This window comes from Oncorhynchus nerka, linkage group LG5, assembly GCF_034236695.1.
Source record: "Oncorhynchus nerka isolate Pitt River linkage group LG5, Oner_Uvic_2.0, whole genome shotgun sequence".
Taxonomy (NCBI): Eukaryota; Metazoa; Chordata; class Actinopteri; order Salmoniformes; family Salmonidae; genus Oncorhynchus; species Oncorhynchus nerka.
The window spans coordinates 66,189,122-66,211,515 of NC_088400.1; the positions used below are offsets into that span (position 1 = coordinate 66,189,122).

Consider the following 22,394-nt stretch of genomic DNA (forward strand, 5'->3'; position numbering starts at 1 on the left):
TCTGGGCCAGGAGCTCCTGCATGAGGGGAACACAACGTTACTACAACATCCTGGGCCAGGAGCTCCTGCTGGTGCTGCATGGAGGGGAACACAACGTTACTACAACATCCTGGGTCAGGAGCTCCTGCTGGTGCTGCATGAGGGGAACACAACGTTGCTACAACATCCTGGGCCAGGAGCTCCTGCTGGTGCTGCATGAGGGGAACAACATTACTACAACGTTACTACAACATCCTGGGCCAGGAGCTCCTGCTGGTGCTGCATGGAGGGGAACACAACGTTACTACAACATCCTGGGTCAGGAGCTCCTGCTGGTGCTGCATGGAGGGGAACACAACGTTACTACAACGTTACTACAACATCCTGGACCAAGAGCTCCTGCTGGTGCTGCATGAGGAGAACACAACGTTACTACAATGTTATTACAACATTCTGGGCCAGGAGCTCCTGCTGGTGCTGCATGGAGGGGAACACAACGCTACTACAACATTCTGGGCCAGGAGCTCCTGCATGAGGGGAACACAATGTTACTACAACATCCTGGGCCAGGAGCTCCTGCTGGTGCTGCATGGAGGGGAACAAAATGTTACTACAACATCCTGGGCCAGGAGCTCCTGCTGGTGCTGCATGGAGGGGAACACAACATTACTACAACATTCTGGGCCATTAGCTACTGCTGGTGCTGCATGGAGGGGAACACAACGTTACTACAACGTTACTACAACATCCTGGGCCAGGAGCTCCTGCTGGTGCTGCATGGAGGGGAACACAACGTTACTACAACATCCTGGGCCAGGAGCTCCTGCTGATGCTGCATAGAGGGGAACACAACGTTACTACAACATCCTGGGCCAGGAGCTCCTGCTGGTGCTGCATGGAGGGGAACACAACGTTACTACAACATCCTGGGTCAGGTGCTCCTGCTGGTGCTGCATGGAGGGGAACACAACATTACTACAACATCCTGGGCCAGGAGCTCCTGCTGGTGCTGCATGGAGTGGAACACAACAATGTTTGTTCTGGAGCCAGGAGCCAATGCTGATTTCTCCCTCCCTTCTCTCTCCTTGCCCTGCAGGTCTGGTCTCTCGCAGCTATCCCCCATTCCTGACACGTTCACCTTAGACCCAGGTGAACATGCTAACTTGGTCACCTCACACTATCACAACACATCTATTCAGCCTCAGCCCAATCACTGTCCATGCAAATGTTCCCAGCATGTTTACAGGAGCCAGACCACTCCAGTCAATACGTGAATAACCTTTCCTCTCTGTACGTACCATGGACCCTCTACATCACGACCAAACTGAACCATTAGATCCACACACACACACACACACACACACACACACACTCCTTAGTAGAGTGCCCAACTCCAATATTTGATGAATTTGTTTGGCCGTATTTTGTGGGGGATGTTTGTTATTGCCTTGGATGGTTTGTGTGTTAAATAAGCGCCTGCTAGCGAGGACATGCAGCCGTGTTCACCGTCAAGGGAAGGTGACTGGAACAAGAGTCCTGCTGATGGATACATTCATATGGGAGGTGAGGAGGTGCGTGACAGAAGAGCAGCAGGCAGGCACGGTATGGTTTTGGATAGGTCCCAAACTTTCCCCCTTTCAATATTCAAGGGCAGATGGAAGGGAGTGCTTTAAGTCTGGAATCCAGCCTTTGGTGCATTTAAGGGGAGACACCTTAACCTAAAGAGTTCTATAGAGGTATACAGGGAAAACAACAAGATTACATGTCTTCCTCTTTCCAATCCACCAGTGTCTGTCTCCTACTTTCTTTCCCACTCCTTGACCTGTCTTGGTGATTGGTGATAGGCAGAGGTGTGTGAGCTGCAGCTCTCGGTGTGTGTTTGCAGGTCTCGGTGTGTGCGCTGCAGGTCTCGGTGTGTGTGTGCTGCAGGTCTCGGGTGTGTGTGTGCTGCAGGTCTGTGTGTGTGTGTGCTGCAGGTCTGTGTGTGTGTGCTGCAGGTCTCGGTGTGTGTGTGCTGCAGGTCTCGGTGTGTGTGTGCTGCAGGTCTCGGTGTGTGTGTGCTGCAGGTCTCGGTGTGTGTGTGCTGCAGGTCTCGGTGTGTGTGTGCTGCAGGTCTCGGTGTGTGTGCGCTGCAGGTCTCGGTGTGTGTGCGCTGCAGGTCTCGGTGTGTGTGCGCTGCAGGTCTCGGTGTGTGTGCGCTGCAGGTCTCGGTGTGTGCGCTGCAGGTCTCGGTGTGTGAGCTGCAGGTCTCGGTGTGTGAGCTGCAGGTCTCGGTGTGTGCGCTGCAGGTCTCGGTGTGTGTGAGCTGCAGGTCTCGGTGTGTGTGAGCTGCAGGTCTCGGTGTGTGTGCGCTGCAGGTCTCGGTGTGTGTGCGCTGCAGGTCTCGGTGTGTGTGCGCTGCAGGTCTCGGTGTGTGTGCGCTGCAGGTCTCGGTGTGTGTGCGCTGCAGGTCTCGGTGTGTGTGCGCTGCAGGTCTCGGTGTGTGTGCGCTGCAGGTCTCGGTGTGTGCGCTGCAGGTCTCGGTGTGTGCGCTGCAGGTCTCGGTGTGTGTGCGCTGCAGGTCTCGGTGTGTGTGCGCTGCAGGTCTCGGTGTGTGCGCTGCAGGTCTCGGTGTGTGCGCTGCAGGTCTCGGTGTGTGTGCGCTGCAGGTCTCGGTGTGTGTGCGCTGCAGGTCTCGGTGTGTGTGCGCTGCAGGTCTCGGTGTGTGTGCGCTGCAGGTCTCGGTGTGTGTGCGCTGCAGGTCTCGGTGTGTGCGCTGCAGGTCTCGGTGTGTGTGAGCTGCAGGTCTCGGTGTGTGAGCTGCAGGTCTCGGTGTGTGCGCTGCAGGTCTCGGTGTGTGCGCTGCAGGTCTCGGTGTGTGCGCTGCAGGTCTCGGTGTGTGCGCTGCAGGTCTCGGTGTGTGTGTGTGCTGCAGGTCTGTGTGTGTGTGTGCTGCAGGTCTCGGTGTGTGCGCTGCAGGTCTCGGTGTGTGCGCTGCAGGTCTCGGTGTGTGCGCTGCAGGTCTCGGTGTGTGCGCTGCAGGTCTCGGTGTGTGCGCTGCAGGTCTCGGTGTGTGCGCTGCAGGTCTCGGTGTGTGCGCTGCAGGTCTCGGTGTGTGCGCTGCAGGTCTCGGTGTGTGCGCTGCAGGTCTCGGTGTGTGCGCTGCAGGTCTCGGTGTGTGCGCTGCAGGTCTCGCGCTGCAGGTCTGTGCGCTGCAGGTCTCGGTGTGTGCGCTGCAGGTCTCGGTGTGTGCGCTGCAGGTCTCGGTGTGTGCGCTGCAGGTCTCGGTGTGTGCGCTGCAGGTCTCGGTGTGTGCGCTGCAGGTCTCGGTGTGTGCGCTGCAGGTCTCGGTGGTGTGCGCTGCAGGTCTCGGTGTGTGTGTGCTGCAGGTCTGCAGGTCTGCAGGTCTGTGTGTGTGCTGCAGGTCTCGGTGTGTGCGCTGCAGGTCTCGGTGTGTGCGCTGCAGGTGTGTGTGTGCTGCAGGTCTCGGTGTGTGTGTGCTGCAGGTCTCGGTGTGTGTGCTGCAGGTCTCGGTGTGTGTGTGCTGCAGGTCTCGGTGTGTGTGCTGCAGGTCTCGGTGTGTGCGCTGCAGGTCTCGGTGTGTGCGCTGCAGGTCTCGGTGTGTGTGTGCTGCAGGTCTCGGTGTGTGTGCTGCAGGTCTCGGTGTGTGTGCTGCAGGTCTCGTGTGTGTGTGCTGCAGGTCTCGGTGTGTGTGCTGCAGGTCTCGGTGTGTGTGCTGCAGGTCTCGGTGTGTGTGCTGCAGGTTTCGGTGTGTGTGTGTACAGGCTCTGAATGGGTCTGATTGAGCCTGGGCCTCCCTGCCTTGGCTTTGCGTCACTCTCTGCTACCTGAGTGGTCTTCCAGCCCCACCACAGGCCAAAGGAGCCCTTGTGCTGTTAGCACTGTACTGGGATCAGCCCTCAGCCCTTCAATCTGCAGAATCTAGATCACTTACAGGCCCAAACACTGACCCAAGAGCAGGGCAAATATCATAGGGCTGAAAGGCTTCTGCTGCATGGAGAGAGATCTAGTTTAGACATGTATGAGAGGGAAATTACTGTCTTTCTTGACATGCTTCTGGAGCGGAGTCCCCCCCCCCCACCTTAACATGTTCCTGTAGCTGGGCTTCATGCTGGCGGTTGAGCTGCTCATGTTGCCTCTGGAACTCAGCGATGAGGTGCTGTCTCTGAATCTGTTGTTTCTGTTTCAGGGACAGGAGCTCCTGCTGCAGCTGCTGCTCTCTGGCCTGGGCTGCAGACGCCTGGGCTGCAGAAGGAGACATGGACAGCTGCTGCTGGTGATGGTGCTGGTCAATGCGTAGGTCCATGGGGATGGCAGCCGGGGGCAGACGCAGGGGCAGGGCAGAGTTAATGTCCACTAGAGAGAGGAACAGAGAGACAGAATGGTAGTCCATGCATATTGAATAATGAAAAAAGACTAAATGATGGGACCCAAGTAGATCAAATAAAACAGCCATCACATTCTGTACGCACACACACACACAGCATCCTTATCAGCACAGAGAGCCCCTTCACAGTACTGTCCATCTGGCCCTGATAAGTCAAACATGAAGTGTAGCACTCCTCTCACAAAGACTGCATTGAACTGTGGCGTGGTGGAGGAGACTTCAGCCCTGGCCAACCACCCCCAGAACGCACTGCTACAGGAAGGCCTCCAATCGCACGGCTTCCTCCCCATTAAATCTGAATAAATAGTCGCGATTGGACGATTATTTATCTACAAGTTTTCCCAACAGCGTGCCAGACAGCCAGATATGTTTGCTTGAAACTCTGTCTTAATCGTGTTAGGCTAACACCCACACTAGGTGCAGCACACACAGTCACACACACACAGTCACACACACACAGGCCTAAAGACTCATACACACAACACACACTAAAGGCAGACACAGTCTCTGGGTTTATCAGATGAATGAGTACGGTTACATGCACACATTAATAGTGAATAGTCAGATCACGTCGACATGCTTTGCAAGAAGAACCATTTCCATAATAATCCTGTTTACATGGACACATCTGAAACCAGGCTACCTGATGGGACTTGGCTCTACGCAGAAAAATCACTGATCAAAACTAACGTTTTTCCACAGCGATCAGGTTCTTTTCAGGAAGCGTTTTGAGTTGGGACGTATACAGTTGGTATGTGAAACCTATTTTGAAGATGCTGTAAGTTTTCCCCTAACTCACTAACCTTGTGCTGCTGGTGCTAGGTGGGTCATACGCATATCAAATACACCGCTCAAACTCCAATTAGGGTGTTAACGTGTCCTAGCAATTTGAAAGATCGCTCAGAAAACCAGGTGGTTTTTTTATTTGTTTATTTTACCCCCTTTTCGTGGTATCCAATTGTTAGTAGTTATTATCTTGTCTCAATGCTACAACTCCCGTACGGACTCGGGAGAGACGAAGGTCGAATGCAATGCGTCCTCCGATACACGACCCAACCAAGCCGTACTGCTTCCGAAAACCAGGTGTTTTAATCGCTGTGTGCTTACTTCGATTTTGACCTTACGCCCATTAAGATGAGCAGAATACAGCGTTTACATGACTAATCCCAAACTCAGCCTTCTAATCAGTTTAATATTGAATTAGAAGTGTTTATGTAAACGTACTTAGTGATGCTGCACAAACCAATATGTAGATTTTCTCTCTCTACCCCAATTCTTTGCCCTCCTCTCTAAGGACACCTCCCACACACAGTCAAGCACAGCATTCCAAGACCAACGACTGGCGCTTCTGTCCCTTGCAGAGAGAGAGACACAACCATAATGTCCTAGCTCTGAAACACATGCTGCAGCCACTGACTGGTACTGCCTGTGATCATCTCATTGACTATACCACTCCGTGTACACAACACTAACCAACAAGCAGAGAGAAAGAGAACGTAACAGAGAGGAATAGTTTAAGAGAGAGAGAGAGACACACAACCATAATGTCCTAGCTCTGAAACACATGCTGCAGCCACTGACTGGTACTGCCTGTGATCATCTCATTGACTATACCACTCCGTGTACACAACACTAACCAACAAGCAGAGAGAAAGAGAACGTAACAGAGAGGAATAGTTTAAGAGAGAAAGAGAGAGAGAGAGAGAGAGAGACACACAAACATAATGTCCTAGCTCTGAAACACATGCTGCAGCCACTGACTGGTACTGCCTGTGATCATCTCATTGACTATACCACTCCGTGTACACAACACTAACCAACAAGCAGAGAGAAAGAGAACGTAACAGAGAGGAATAGTTTAAGAGAGAAAGAGAGAGAGAGAGAGAGAGACACACAAACATAATGTCCTAGCTCTGAAACACATGCTGCAGCCACTGACTGGTACTGCCTGTGATCATCTCATTGACTATACCACTCCGTGTACACAACACTAACCAACAAGCAGAGAGAAAGAGAACGTAACAGAGAGGAATAGTTTAAGAGAGAGAGAGAGAGAGAGAGAGAGAGAAGAGAGAGAGAGAGAGAGAGAAAAAGAGGAGAAAGGGAGAGAGACAGACAGAGAGAGACAGAGAAACAGAGAGAGAGAGAGAGAGAGAGACAGAGAAACAGAGAGAGACAGAGAAACAGAGAGAGACAGAGAAACAGAGAGACAGAGAAACAGAGAAACAGAGAGAGGAACTACTTTCAAAGAAGCAATGTGTAATAGAACATATATAATTGACATACCCATCAGCGCTGTAGTGATCATGGCGATAAACGCTCTCCTCTCTTCCCCCTCCTAGCGTTTCCTCCTCTACAGCTCGTCTCTGCCGTGTGTAAGGATCTATTTAGCTTTAGTGGTGCTGCTCTTTATATTTCTGTCAGTCTCTGTCCTCCTCTCCTTTCCTCAGTTTTCTGTTCTGCTTTCTCAACACTCCTGCTCCCTCGCTAGCTACCTCTCTCTGTGTCCCTCTGTCTTTACCCATCTGTGTCCCTCCCCTCTCCCTCTTTTTACCAGTCTCTGTGTCCCTCCCCTCTCCCTCTTTTTACCAGTCTCTGTGCCTTCCTCCCTCTCTCTGTGCTGGTGACATCACAGGGCCGTCGTAGGCCTGCTGTCTGTTTATTCTGCTGCTCCTCCATTTCCTGGAACCGACGGCAGATACACAGGAGAGAGATAGCAGAGTGGACGGAGGGAAAAACCTATTCTCTGTGTCTTCCTCTGTTGACACTGCATCCCCCCTCTTCCCTCTGAGTACAGAGAACTAGTTCCCTCTAGAAATACACCCACAGTGTTGGACATTGCACTGGCGTCACACACACACACACACACACACACACACACAGCTCTCTATTCTTCAGATCACGGTTCTGTGAAATATGTCTATAACCTCAAGTGAACTAATTAAGGCTATAGGGGCTCTTTATGGTTGCTAGGAGACTCCCCGTCAACACACACCCCCTTTGTGTTATTTGCTCTGACGTTGGCGTTGCTAGCGGGCGGAAGCGTAAGAGAAACTTCACAGTTGTGTTCTACATTACAGAGCATTGATTTCTGGGACAGTGGAAGGACATGGGGGAAGGCCTACAGTAGAAAGGTTCAGTCTAGCCGGGCCACAGGTAGGCTGCACACAACTATAAGCATGCAGGCAGCTATAGGCACCACTCCCCAGTTGTTTTTAAACCACGGTGCACAAGCTCGGATTCCATTTCAGCAACAACCTGACTATGTGACGTCTCTCACACTTGTTTATTTATACGGGAGCCACTTATTTACTTATTTATAAACGTTGATATCTGCCCATCTCCCCCGGCTCGCGGTGACGTCAACGCTTGCATGAAGTTCACGGAGATAACCACGCCTGTATCCCACTTTCCTCTCACCAAAACAAGGGCCAACGTGCACTCTGGCGCAGACACACCTGGCTTACAGTAAAGAAAGCCCTCTAAAGTAGTTCTTACACAGTAACCTTCCTGCACCAAAACAAGGGCCAACGTGCACTCTGGCGCAGACACACCTGGCTTACAGTAAAGAAAGCCCTCCTAAAGTAGTTCTTACACAGTAACCTTCCTGCACCAAAACAAGGGCCAACGTGCAGTGCACTCTGGCGCAGACACACCTGGCTTACAGTAAAGAAAGCCCTCTTAAAGTAGTTCTTACACAGTAACCTTCCTGCATCAAAACAAGGGCCAACGTGCACTCTGGCGCAGACACACCTGGCTTACAGTAAAGAAAGCCCTCCAAAAGTAGTTCTTACACAGTAACCTACCTGCACCAAACAAGGGCCAACGTGCACTCTGGCGCAGACACACCTGGCTTACAGTAAAGAAAGCCCTCCAAAAGTAGTTCTTACACAGTAACCTACCTGCACCAAAACAAGGGCCAACGTGCACTCTGGCGCAGACACACCTGGCTTACAGTAAAGAAAGCCCTCCAAAAGTAGTTCTTACACAGTAACCTACCTGCATCAAAACAAGGGCCAACGTGCACTCTGGTGCAGACACACCTGGCTTACAGGAAAGAAAGCCCTCCTAAAGTAGTTCTTACACAGTAACCTTCCTGCATCAAAACAAGGGCCAACGTGCACTCTGGCGCAGACACACCTGGCTTACAGTAAAGAAAGCCCTCCAAAAGTAGTTCTTACACAGTAACCTACCTGCATCAAAACAAGGGCCAACGTGCACTCTGGCGCAGACACACCTGGCTTACAGTAAAGAAAGCCCTCCAAAAGTAGTTCTTACACAGTAACCTACCTGCACCAAAACAAGGGCCAACGTGCACTCTGGCGCAGACACACCTGGCTTACAGTAAAGAAAGCCCTCCTAAAGTAGTTCTTACACAGTAACCTTCCTGCATCAAAACAAGGGCCAACGTGCACTCTGGTGCAGACACACCTGGCTTACAGTAAAGAAAGCCCTCCAAAAGTAGTTCTTACACAGTAACCTTCCTGCATCAAAACAAGGGCCAACGTGCACTCTGGCGCAGACACACCTGGCTTACAGTAAAGAAAGCCCTCCTAAAGTAGTTCTTACACAATAATCTACCTGCATCAAAACAAGGGCCAACGTGCACTCTGGCGCAGACACACCTGGCTTACAGTAAAGAAAGCCCTCCTAAAGTAGTTCTTACACAGTAACCTACCTGCATCAAAACAAGGGCCAACGTGCACTCTGGCGCAGACACACCTGGCTTACAGTAAAGAAAGCCCTCGTAAAGTAGTTCTTACACAGTAACCTTCCTGCATCAAAACACAGCTGGCAGGAAGACAGAGTTTTTTCCTCCTTCATCTAAACGGCTTTGAAAACCTCTCAACTGTGTCTTGTGTAAAATGCTACCGTCTTACCCAGGAATTCCCCTCATTTTATTTACAAGAGGAATTATTTCTGACGCAAATACACCCCTTATCAGCTACTGGTTTATAATGGATGATATTAAATCATTTATAATTAATTCTATCAATGCATTATTAGACCTTACAATGCATTATATAACCTGCAATAAACATTCATAACAGCTCACGGCTCCGTGCATACAGCATGTGCAACAGTACCTCAAATGAAGAGAGAGAAAAACCTGAGAAATAGATGGAGAGATGTGGAGGGAGGTGGCTGAGACCTTTCACTGTTTCCCCTGTTCTCTCTTCCTATTTTCAGCTTCCCACCATGTGAGCCATAGATTATTCAGTAGTGACTTGGCTTATTCATTACACCAAACAGACTCCCTCCAACACTCCATATAAACAACCACTACTACTCTCTCTCTTCTTTCTCGCTCTGTCCCCCTCTCTGGCCCACTCTCTCAGTCTCTCTCTCCACACACATCTCTATCACACTTTTCTATCTATTTACATCTCTCCTGTTTCTTTCCCTCTGCCTCACCCTTCTCTTCTCTCCTCAGATAAACAATGTGTTTACCACCCCTGGGGGGCCTCCCTGCCCCCTCCCTCTGCCGGCTCCCATTACAGAACACAGATAGAAATAGATCTACCAGACAGTACAGCTGCTCGCTCTGAAGCGCAGCTCTGATTTAAAGCCTGTTGTCTGAGGATGTCCCTCAGTCTGATTGCAAAGGCTCAACACTCCACTCATTAAGTCTAATAGATGTCGAGCTCAACCCAGGCCGAGCCCTGCCTATCGCCGGTCAGAATGGGCCAGGGAGATATTATTTACCACGTTTAGAGATGTGGTGAGAAGTTTGTCACAAGGCCTGGCGGGTGGCGAAACAAGGAGAGGGAGAGACGGCATGACAGACACAGGTTGCTATGATGGGAAACTGAGTGGTCTGTATGGGGACTGGAAGGTCAAAGGTTGGATGGGTCTGCGTTCACCTTTCAGGTGGTTCAAGATCAATGATTATGAAGGAAACCAGAGATTTTGCAAAACAGTGACAATAAGTGCAGGTTCATGTACACCAGGCTTTCATATTAATACCTAGAGGGACAGAGGACGAGAGCCAACACGTCCAAGCCAACACCCCACAGGAAACCACGAGGAACTCTATGAGAGATCAGTCACTCAAATGGCCGGTCTGTCTGTCAGTCAGTCAGTGTCTTGGAGCCGCCCTCTGGCAGCTCATCTCTCAGACAGAGGAGTTCCTCAACACGCCTGTGTTCCTCTAGTGACAGAGAGACAGGGAGAGAGGTGGGGTGTTTGTGTGCAGCGAGCCCGACTCATCCCAACATGCTCCGGCCTGTCCGGGGCCTCCGGCTGACGTCAGCGTCCCAGTCTGCAGCGCGGCAGCCGGGAGAGGGACGGGGGAGAGACAGGGAGAGAGGTGGGGTGTCTGTGTGCAGCGAGCCCGACTCATCCCAACATGCTCCGGCCTGTCCGGGGCCTCCGGCTGACGTCAGCGTCCCAGTCTGCAGCTCGGCAGCTGGGAGAGGGACGGGGGAGAGACAGGGAGAGAGGTGGGGTGTCTGTGTGCAGCGAGCCCAACTCATCCCAACATGCTCCGGCCTGTCCGGGGCCTCCGGCTGACGTCAGCGTCCCAGTCTGCAGCGCGGCAGCCGGGAGAGGGACGGGGGAGAGACAGGGGGAGATGTGGGACGTGAGGAACAGAAGGGTGAGACGTGAGGATATGAGGGTGCCCATACATACGTGCACAAGTACATCTCTCGCTACTTAACCCAGACGAATCTATGGACGAGGGCGGACGTCACGGTCATACAGGAGAGAGGACGCTCTGTCCTCCATGTCTGTGGGAGAAGACCGGTTCAAGCAGAGGTTGATCTCCAAAAGGGCTCATCCTCACCCGTGTAACAGAAATCTGTGTCAAGGCTGGGGGAGCAGTGTTTCCCCGAGCTCTATTCAGGCTAAAGCAACGATAGCAGAGACCCTGTATCAGGGGAAGTTGGGACCCCCGTTCTCAGTTGGGTCATCAGGTATTAACATGGTTCAGTATCAAACTCAACAGAGATGAAAACCAACACCAGACAACCCACCACTCTGGTCAAATCTAATTTCCTTTCTCAAATGACAAATAAGCCGTTTAAGGGAGAGGTGTTTTCTTTGCCATGCATCACGACTCGAGAGCTCGATGTGTATCAACCACGTGGATTTACATCTGAGCGAGGAGAGGACCGGGGGGAGGGCAGACGTGTGTTATGGGAGACGTTTTCCACACGCCAAAGCATTATCCTGGGGTGGCATCAGATGACGACTGGGTCACACTGGGTATTACACACAGACAAAGGTCTGGAACTGGACACCAGCGGCTGGATGTGTCAAGCATCTCACAGTAGGAACTGATCTAGGATCAGTTTAGCCTTTTACATAATATTGAATGGACAGATGGGGGGATCTGAGCCAAGATTACCACTCCTACCCTGGATCTAATGTATCCGATTATAGAAGCTGTATCAACAGCCTTGGAGAGACTGACATCATCCACATATAGCGTGCTTCAATGAGTGGGCTAAACAATGCTAACCAGGGACATGACTGTGGTTAAAATGAGGCAGTTGCACCATTCAGGCTAGTCACACCACCGGGTGTACACTCTTACTGCCTTGTTATTCTGGAACACAAAGAAATACAAGTAGAAAAGTGCCCATAGAGCATATGAGAGGAGGTCCATTGAGTCAGAGTATTGAATGGGGTTCTCCGTATCGGTCTGTGGGCGGCAGTACAAGACATACACGGTTTCCATGACAACAGTCCCCAGAAATCTTCTATGATGTCAGTAAGGGATATTTCAATATTTAATGGTGTCACTGCAGCTGAATAAAGAACAACACATGGTGTGGAGAGAGAGAGAGAGCGACAGAGAGAGAGAGACTATTAATTTTTATTGTTTATTTCACTTTATATATTCACTTATATATTATCTACCTCACTTGCTTTGGCAATGTTAACACGTTTCCCATGCCAATAAAGCCCCTTGAATTGAATTGAGAGACAGAGAGAGAGAGAGACAGAGAGAGAGAGAGAGAGAGAAAGAGAGAGAGAGAGAAAGAGAGAGAGAGAGAAAGAGAGAGAGAGAGAGAAAGAGAGACAGAGAGAGACACAGAGACACAGAGAGACACAGAGACACAGAGAGAGACAGAGAGACAGAGAGCCATAGAGACAGAGAGACAGAGAGCCAGAGAGACAGAGAGACAGAGAGAGAGAGAGAGAAAGAGAGAGAGAGATGGTTCCGTACGGGAGGAAAGGAGATAAATGTTTTTTTTGCCCGGCAACAGGGTGAAGGAGTGGTAGATGGCTTATTTATGTGTTAAATACCAAGACTGCCAAAATAAAGGAAACACTTGAGTAAACAATATAAAGTATATTGAAAATTCCTGAATTAATTAAGCAATTAACATGCGCTGGGTCATGTATAAAAAAGGCCCAGTTGCCCGTTATTTTGGCTACCATGGATAGAAGAAGAGATCTCAGTGATTTTGAAGTTAAGACTTATGGGAGATTCTGGAACGGGACGTGAAAGTGTTTTCCACCAACATCAACAGAACAACCAATTATGGAATTTCTTGTGGAAGAACGGTGTCGCATCCCTCAGATTTTCAGCCGCTTGTAGAGTCTATGCCAAGGCGCACTGAAGCTGTTCTAGCCCAACGTCCTATTAAAAAGGTAGGTAGCAACAAAAGTGTGGTCACTTAGTGGTTAGAGTGTTGGACTAGTAACCGGAAGGTTGCAAGTTCAAACACCCGAGCTGACAAGGTACAAATCTGTCGTTCTGCCCCTGAACAGGCAGTTAACCCACTGTTCCTAGGCCGTCATTGAAAATAAGAATTTGTTCTTAACTGACTTGCCTGGTTAAATAAAGGTTACATTTTTTATTTTTTTATATATAAAAATAAAAAATAAAATATTAACTTAGTTGTAGCCTAGTTGTAGTCACGATCTGGTTTCCTATAACTAACAAACATAGTTATGTTTTAGTGTTTTTACATATTTATTCACTTATTTCCGGATATCTTCAGAACTACCCACAAAGGTGCTACCTATCTAGTTCCAGCTGGCTATCGTTAGCTACTAGCCATGCTAGCATGGTATTACATTCCAAACCAAGTGTTGGCGAGCTACTATGTACATCCATGAAGAAGAAACTATATACATCCTCGTCTCCTGTGCGTTTGGTATTCGAGCGAGTGTCGTAGTTTTCCGTCATTTGTAGCTAGTGCAGTAATACACGCGTAGTGCAGTAATACCCACAAGGACGGGGGTTACGACTCATTTGTGGCCCAAAAATGAGAAGCAACCTTTTAAGTTGGACCAGTGTGTCTGGTTGACGTGAACAGATTGGAGTATGGGAACTGTGTGTACCTCTACTGTATCCAGTGCTCATTTCTCCCCGGAGGACTACGATGGCAGGATTCAATTTGAGACTGACTGAAACCAGGTGCTGTGCCGAGCGTGAATGTGAAGCCTGCAACATCTATTTCCTACCGACCTACTGGTACATTGCAACATCTATTTCCTACCGACCTACTGGTACATTGCAACATCTATTTCCTACCGACCTACTGGTACATTGCAACATCTATTTCCTACCGACCTACTGGTACATTGCAAGTGTGTACAGTATCCATCAAAAGTTTGGACTCATTCAAGGGTTTTTCTTCATTTCTACTATTTTCTACATTGTAGAATAATAGTGAAGACATCAAAACGATGAAATAACACACATGGAATCATGTAGTAACCATAAACGTATTAAACAAATCAAAATATATTTTATATTTGAGATTCTTCAAAGTAGCCACCCTTTGCCTTGATGACAGCTTTGCACACTTTTGGAATTCTCTCAACCAGCTTCATGCACCTGGAATGCATTTCAATGAACAGGTGTGCCTTGTTAAAAGTACATTTGTGGAATTTCTTTCCTTCTTAATGCATTTGAGCCAATCAGTTGTGTTGTGACAAGGTAGGGTTGGTATACAGTAGATAGCCCTATTTGGTAAAAGAGCAAGTCCATATTATGGCAAGAACAGCTCAAATAAGCAAAGAGAAATGATAGTTATTACTTTAAAACATGAAGGTCAGTCAATACAGAAAAATTCAGGAACTTTGAAAGTTTCTATAAGCGCAGTCGCAAAAACCATCAAGCGCTGATGAAGTAACTGGCTCTCATAAGGACCGCCACAGGAAAGGAAGACCCAGAGTTAACTCTGCTGCAGAGGATAAGTTCATCAGAGTTAACTGCCTCAGAAATTGCAGCCCAAATAAATTCTTCAAAGTTCATGTAACAGACACATCTCAACATCAACTGTTCAGAGGAGACTGCATGAATCAGGCCTTCATGGTCGATTTGGTGCAAAGAAACCACTACTAAAGGACACCAATAAGAAGAGACTTGCTTGGGCCAAGAAACATGAGCAATGGACATTAGACCGGTGGAAATCTGTCCTTTGGTCTTATGAGTCCAAATTTTAGATTTTTGGTTCCAACTGCCGTGTCTTTGTGAGACTCCGAGTAGGTGAACGGATGATCTCTGCATTTGTGATCCCACCATAAAGCATGGAGGAGGTGGTGTGATGGTGTGGGGTGCTTTGCTGGTGACACTGATTTATTTAGAATTCAAGGCACACTTAACTAGCATGGTTACCACAGCATTCTGCAGCAATACGCCACCCCATCTGGTTTGGGCTTAACGGGACCATCATTTGTTTTTCAACAGGACAATGACCCAACACACCTCCAGGCTGTGTAAGGGCTATTTGACCAAGAAGGACAGTGATGAAGTACTGCATCAGATGACCTGGCCTTCACAATCAACCGACCTCAACCCAATTGAGATTAGTTGGACCGCAGAGTGAAGAAAAAACAGCCAACAAGTGCACAGCATATGTGGGAACTCCTTCAAGACGGTTGGAAAAGCATTCCAAGTGAAGCTGGTTGAGAGAACGCCAAGAGTGTGAAAAGCTGCTTTGAAGAATCTAAAATATATTTTGATTTAACACTTTTTTGGTTACTACATGATTTTCCACATGTGTTATTTCATAGTTTGTGTCTTCACTATTATTCTACAATGTAGAAAAATAGTCCAAATAAAATAAAACACTTGAATGATAGGTGTGTCCAAACTTTTGACTGGTACTGTATATATCTATAGTGTATCTGACTATCCCTCTGAAGGCCTCTCCTTGGTTCTTCTTTGACTATTGTAGCTCCGCTTGTTGTTGTGTTCTGTGGGTTCCTGCCTGTGACTAGTTGTTTTCTGGCTTACTCAGCTATGTCAACCGTGGTGGTTGGCTAGCTAGGCTAGTAGGCTAAAATAATTAACTTTAGTTGGCTGGCTTAGATAACTGCATATACCGGTAACATTATTTGATAACTGGTTAGATGGTGTTATGTATTTCCAAAACATTGATTTACTTTAATGTAGCTGTAAGCTAGGTGATTATAGCAACTGTCTGACTTACCCAGTGCTAATGTAACATTAGCAAGCTAGTAGTGCTAACGTTAGCAGGCTAGTTGGCTAGCAACCTTGCAAGATGATTTGTTACAATAAATTCATAAAGTATTTGCTGCAAATTAAATTGAAACCAGTAGTCATGACTATAAATGATTTGGTTTAATCTGAAGTTATACGTCACACCCCGCAAATGTTTTTTTAATGAAATTACTTCTGCATTCTTATCAGCTTTAGTACACATAACGTTTCTCCTCCAAGAAAGCCGGATTGCTTTCCTCTTAGCTTTGTGTGACAGACAGACCTTAAAAAACACACATTCTAAAGACAACGGTCGACATTCAGTCACAGAATGAAAGACAGACAGGTAATGTGTTGGTCTCCTACCTGTGGGGATGTGGTTGAGGGCAGACGTCTTCAGGACATCCAGCTGCTGCTCCTTGCACAGGAGTCCTTCTGTGGGAGAGGGAGAGAACTCCGCTTCAAATATGGTCCGCAACATCGAGACAACCTTCCCGCAATCAACCGACAACCGACCGAACTACACCTCTCTGAGAGGGAGCCACCGCGGCATCGAGGCAAACAGCCTAACGGAGCAACCGTCGCTTCGCTATGGACCCAGAGAGCCTGAATCGCCTGGAAACAGCAGAGAATCTACGCTGGGAACTCATGCTGAGATGCCAGGGGTTCTCTGCCCTGAAGAAAGCTTAGTGTAATGGCACCGTTCATTCATCAGACAGTGTGTGTGTGTAGGCTGGTTGTTGGGCTCAGCTGAAACTGGCTGTGCTCAGCATAGCAAGTGTGGGAGAAAGGGATGGAGAGAGAAGGGGAGAGGGTGGGAGAGAAAATGAGGAGGGGAAAGGTAAAAATAACACTCCCTTTGGGTACAGCGAGCGCACACACACACACACCTAGCTGTGTGCCCATGCCTCTCTCCTGTCTGTGTACGTAGGCACCGAGGCTGAAATTATAGTGGCAACATGAAAAGGCTTTTGTACCAGCCGAGCCCTGGGAAGACAGAGCTATAAATAGACCAACCAGAGGAGAGGAGGGGGACGGAGGGGAAACTGGGTAGGGGCTGAGATGAAGAGAAAAGGAGGGGGAGGGAACAGGGGCTATAGAGAAAATGATCAACAAGAAAAAAGGAGGGAAAGGAAAGAATCAGGGAAACGAGAGGCCAGGAGCAACAAAACACCTCAGAAAAGGACATGGCCTACAGATGCAAAAACTAAAAACAAATCTCCCCTCTCTCTCACACACACACACACACACACACACACACACACACACGTTTGCTGTCCAGATAAGCACACTTGGCAGTGGCGTACATAATGTTGCATCAAGCCATGAAGATGCTTTGCTTTCTTTAATTTCTTTAAAAACAGACAGGCGTCGAAAACAAAATGTGGGGTCCCTTCGGGGGAAAGAAACAGGAAAACAGGCTAGCGTCTTGCTGTGTTTGGTCTATTTCTGGAGCTCTCCCTGGACCAGACACACACAGAGGTTTAATTAGCTATGGGCCTTGGGCTATACCATGCAGTACTAACTCAACCGGCTGTGCGCGGGTGGGGGGCGTATATTCTCAGCTCTAGCTTTAGGAGCCGTCTGTATGTCTGCTTCACCTTGCAGATCAGGGAGGATGAGGCAAAACATGGTGCAAAAGAGGCCATTTATGACAAATAACAATGTGATCAAAGCCTTGTAGAGTTTTTTACCTTCAGAGTTACAGTGAGCAGTCCAGGTGTGGCCAGTGAGAGAGTGAGAGAGAGGACAGATGGCAGACCCACACTTTACCTCTCAGATGACCCAGATTGACATCCACTGTTTATAGGACTACACACAGACACACACCATTAATACACAAAGACACACTGCTAACACACACAGACATACACACACACACACACCGCTAACACACACAGACACACTGCTAATACACACACTGCTAATACACAGACCAATGTCAGATGATATCTCCGCAAATCACACCCAAATGATCCAGCTCCCTGCAGCCGGACTTTGCTATGGAAATTAGGTGTGTGTGTGTGTGTATATATATATATATATATATATATATATATATATATATATATATATATATATATATATATATATACACACACACACAATGTTACAGGTCGACCATGTAGAATTGTTAGCATCGCTACTAGAGTGAAGGGCCTGTTTTGCATGGCTGTGTGCTGAGGTTCAGGTAATGACGACACCTGTGTCTGTCTGCAGCCTGTAATGGTACAGCAGCTGAGGGTTATACCAGCTGGCTTAGTCTCACTCTGTGGGCTGTAGTTAGACACACATAGAGACTCTCACTGGAAACCACAGCTGATACCTGAGACAGACAGACACACGACAAGTAGCGGGAGGGAGATGAAGGTAAAGGAACAAACCTCCACACCCCCTCCCTTCCAGTCCTGAACCAGGGGCTTCTCTACTGCACCTCAAGAGGGCGCTCTGGTCAGGGTATCAGTCTGTGGAGGTGGGGACTGTTCTTTAACACTAGTCCTGAGAACCTGACAGGGTGTACAGGCTTTTGTTCCAGCAAAGCACTAACACTCATGATTCAAGAAATCACCTGTTCATCAAGACCTTCCACATGAAAAGCACCACATCTCCATGCTGTGCAGAATAAATATGAACACGAGTGTGTGTGTGTGTGTGTGTGTGTGTACGCGTTTGGGTGTGTGTAGATGTGTGTGTGCATGGGTGTGTGTGCATGGGTGTGCATGGGTGTGTGTGCATGGGTGGAACTGCTGGCAGGGGTTCTATTAAATGATGTGCAGCCCTTTAAAGCAGAATTAAACCATGTGTAAAATAGTTTAAAACAGTAGTTTAAATACTGATGGGAGGCCAGAGAGCGATCAACGAGACCAACGGGTCAGTATTGTAGTCTAACTAGACCAAACTGGTAGTACCGTAGTCTAACTAGACCAAACTGGTAGTACCGTAGTCTAACTAGACCAAACTGGTAGTACCGTAGTCTCTAACTAGACCAAACTGGTAGTACCGTAGTCCTACTATACCAAACTGTTAGTACCGTAGTCTAACTAGACCAAACTGTTAGTACCGTAGTCTAACTAGACCAAACTGGTAGTACCGTAGTCTAACTAGACCAAACTGTCTGCAGTCTCACACATGGGAGGCCACAGCCACACTGTCCACTGTTGTGTTTCTTCCCATGGGAAAATAGACTGCTATGGGATGTGTGTTTTACAATAAGTTGGTACTCATTAGGGACAGGACGGTACCAGTATGGCGATACTCGGTAGTATCGTGGCCAGGAAACAAAACACACAGTGGATTTAACTTCTTTAGAAAACAGCCCTAATGTTGGAAACAAACATCATTATGTTGTCATCAAGAGTAACATTGTCCAATTTACAGCACACAATGTTTTACATACAGCAGATATTCATCTGTTGATCTGTTCGCAATACGAGTATCATCACACCTCATGTACCCATTTGCAGTCCACGTTCATGCCCGCTCATTAGTAAATCACTCTCTCACACACACACACACACACACACACACACACACACACACACACACACACACACACACACAGAGTCAGGAAGGATGCTCCTGTCTCATTACACTGGTTGCACTTCCCCTCCCCGCTGTGTGTACCATGGAGAGATCACACACAGAGGAACAATACCATCAACCAGACAGGCCTCTCCTTAGGAGACACTTCCTCTAGGGCCATCCCATTCACTTCCTGGGGTCAGCATCTGACGTCATAGCAACATGCCCACAATCAGCGACCCCTGACTTCTGGGGCAGGCTCTGACGTCCTGTCATAAAGAGAGACCCGTTCTGTGAACAGAGGCGACCTTTAGGTTCCCGTTCACACTGGGAGGAAGAGCAGAGAAAGATTGTGACGGTAATGAGTGGAGGAGTAGGCATGTATCTCTCTGTTTCCCAGCATCACAGAAGCCATTTGACATGGCATAGCATGGTTAGATAACATGTGACCTATATCCAATGCATATGAATGATTTAAGGAAAATGGCCAATATTAATTGAGGAGAAAAGTCAACAAATGTCATTGAAAAGTGTGGCCTTGGAAGACTGGCTCTAACTCTACACGCTTGGCTTGGTTTGAAAAGACCAACTTTGGTTTGACGATCCGAGAAGGGAAGTTTCCTAGTAAATAAGCCCATCATTAACCTCACACTTCCAGAACCACCAGAACTCAAGAGGCACGAGCGTTGCAATGCCACTAAGAACCTCCTAGCTTCATGTCAGTCGGGCTTATAAGAGATACCCGACAATGAACAAAGAAAACATAGATAAAAAGTTAGCACTTCAACCAATCGCGCATCCAGCCATCCATCCATCCATCCAGCCATCCATCCATCCATCCATCCATCCATCCATCCATCCAGCCAGCCATTCCACTCACATCCCAGACTTTAACTTGATATCGTCGTCCTCCTCCCCTTGCCTGTCCCTCGGGGACAAACAATGACAGGCCGTGTCAAAAGCCAGAATAGGTTTGCTTTCGTCTGTGTAAACTGTAATTGCGGCTGGCAGTACACCCTGTATCCGGTTTCTCTCTGTGTGGAGTTAGGGACATAAAGGCCTCGGGCGGCTCGGACACACAAAGAGACTCTTTCCTCTCATTATCTCCTTTCCCCCGCCACTGTCTCTAGCCTGATGCCAATTAAAAACAGAGCCGAGGAACAGGCAGAGGGACAAGGCCCCAGTATGGAGCCCATAATGGGGTGTTTGTTTAAGGGGGACGGGACGCTCAGTGGAGCCTTATTCTGGACAGTCAGGTTGGATGGTAGGGTCCAGGGCGGTTTCACCCAGGCAGGACATAACCCCTGGTCCTGGATGTGTTGGGCTGGGGGAGGCTAGAGTGGACCAGGCCAAAGCAGGCCTAAGCCAATTCTTGGTGAGGGAGAGGACAATCTGTCAGGCTGGAAGGTCTGTCAGAAGTTATTGTCAATGGTCATTGGGTGCAATGAGGACATTTGGCAAGAGAAGCTGAAGATGTGCATTTTGACAGAAAAAAAATCTGGTTGGACACTTACCAGTACGTACAAATGCACACGCACACACCCAATGTCACAATGGTTCAGTTTCTGAGATGCTGGCCCGGCCATTCCTCAGTTACATCCCAGACTATACCACCTGTCCGAGTACAGCAGGGCCCTCTGTCGGTCCCAACCCACACCCCTCTCCCGGGACTGAATGATCTCACCCAACCACATCACCCTGTCAACGGTGTAACATGTTTATGTTATTCTACGTATAGATATTCTCTGTCTTCACCTGTCTCAAGGGCAGACAAGGTGCCATCAGCACTAGACATCCATCAACACACCTGGGCTCACACTGATAAGAAAGAGATGTGTGTCTACAGGGGTTTGACAGAGAGAGAACCATCTCTCCTCTACGGTCCATGCTATTGAAAGCTGTTGAGTTGCATTGACAACAGTTGCTAACAGAAGAGGAGTGTTTCTGTCATGTAGCCTTGTGTTCAGTGTTCTTGTTGTTCCATTTATAGGTCTGCTCTGCAGCACATGGCAGAAGCCACTGACAACTGCTCCATCATGCAGAAAATACACACACACACACAAAGAAACCAGCAACAATGGTTGTTTGTTCACCATGCATTCAATCACGTGTGTTGCTATAAATAGCCCATGGATAAGTGAATGGCTCTCATGTGCAGAGTGGGAGTGATTTGAACCCCTTCATCTCTAGTTGGATTGGATAGTGTGTGTTTTAACCCCTTCACCTCTAGTTGGATTGGATATTAAATCAAATTTATTTATATAGCCCTTTGTACATCAGCTGATATCTCAAAGTGCTGTACAGAAACCCAGCCTAAATCCCCAAACAGCAAGCAATGCAGGTGTAGAAGCACGGTGGCTAGGAAAAACTCCCTAGAAAGGCCAAAACCTAGGAAGAAACCTAGAGAGGAACCAGGCTATGTGGGGTGGCCAGTCCTCTTCTGGCTGTGCCGGGTGGAGATTATAACAGAACATAGTGTGTGGTTTAACCCCTTCACCTCTAGTTGGATTGGATAGTGTGTGGTTTAACCCCTTCACCTCTAGTTGGATTGAATAGTGTGTGGTTTAACCCCTTCACCTCTAGTTGGATTGGATAGTGTGTGGTTTAACCCCTTCACCTCTAGTTGGATTGGATAGTGTGTGGTTTAACCCCTTCACCTCTAGTTGGATTGGATAGTGTGTGGTGGGAGGAGAGAGATCTTCATAATGGACAGAGAGGGGATGACAGGAGGGTAAGGAGACAAAAACAGTGTTTCGCCGTCACACATGCACACTCGCTCTCGTGAAAACACACACACACACAAGCTCACATTTAGACACACACAGTCAGTCTACTAGTTTCACCACTTATTCTCTGAGGAAGAAGATAACATGAAGATCAAACCCTCTGTAGTCTAGACCAGTCTACTCTGATCTGAAGCAGTAAGCCACAACCAGGTGTGCTGCTGTTCACCATATGCCTCATATCAGTGAGCCTATCAGCACCTTAAAGTTGTATAATACTGGAAACCATTTCCTCTTCGAACCCACATCAACAGGAGCCTTGTACTGGAGGACAAGGAGTAGCACGTTAAGTTCACTGGTTCAACCACATAAA

The 22,394-nt window shown here is 48.3% G+C and overlaps 1 protein-coding gene across 5 annotated transcripts in view; it reads right to left on the reverse strand.

Moving 5' to 3' along the window:
- The window catches only part of LOC115121437 (histone deacetylase 4-like), an 86,449-nt gene that overhangs the window by 58,541 nt on the left and 5,514 nt on the right, over nt 1-22,394 (reverse strand). For 3 of the 5 annotated variants that reach the window (XM_065018970.1, XM_065018968.1, XM_065018967.1), the window contains exons 1-2: nt 16,143-16,272; nt 4,061-4,335 (exon numbers count right to left, since the gene is read on the reverse strand). In XM_065018970.1, the coding sequence (XP_064875042.1) occupies nt 4,061-4,335; nt 16,143-16,257 (390 nt within the window). In that variant the 5' untranslated portion in view covers nt 16,258-16,272. Of the gene's footprint in view, nt 1-4,060; nt 4,336-6,652; nt 6,882-16,142; nt 16,273-22,394 lie in introns of those variants that run through there. The other 2 variants (XM_065018969.1, XM_065018971.1) reach the window with 2 other exon arrangements.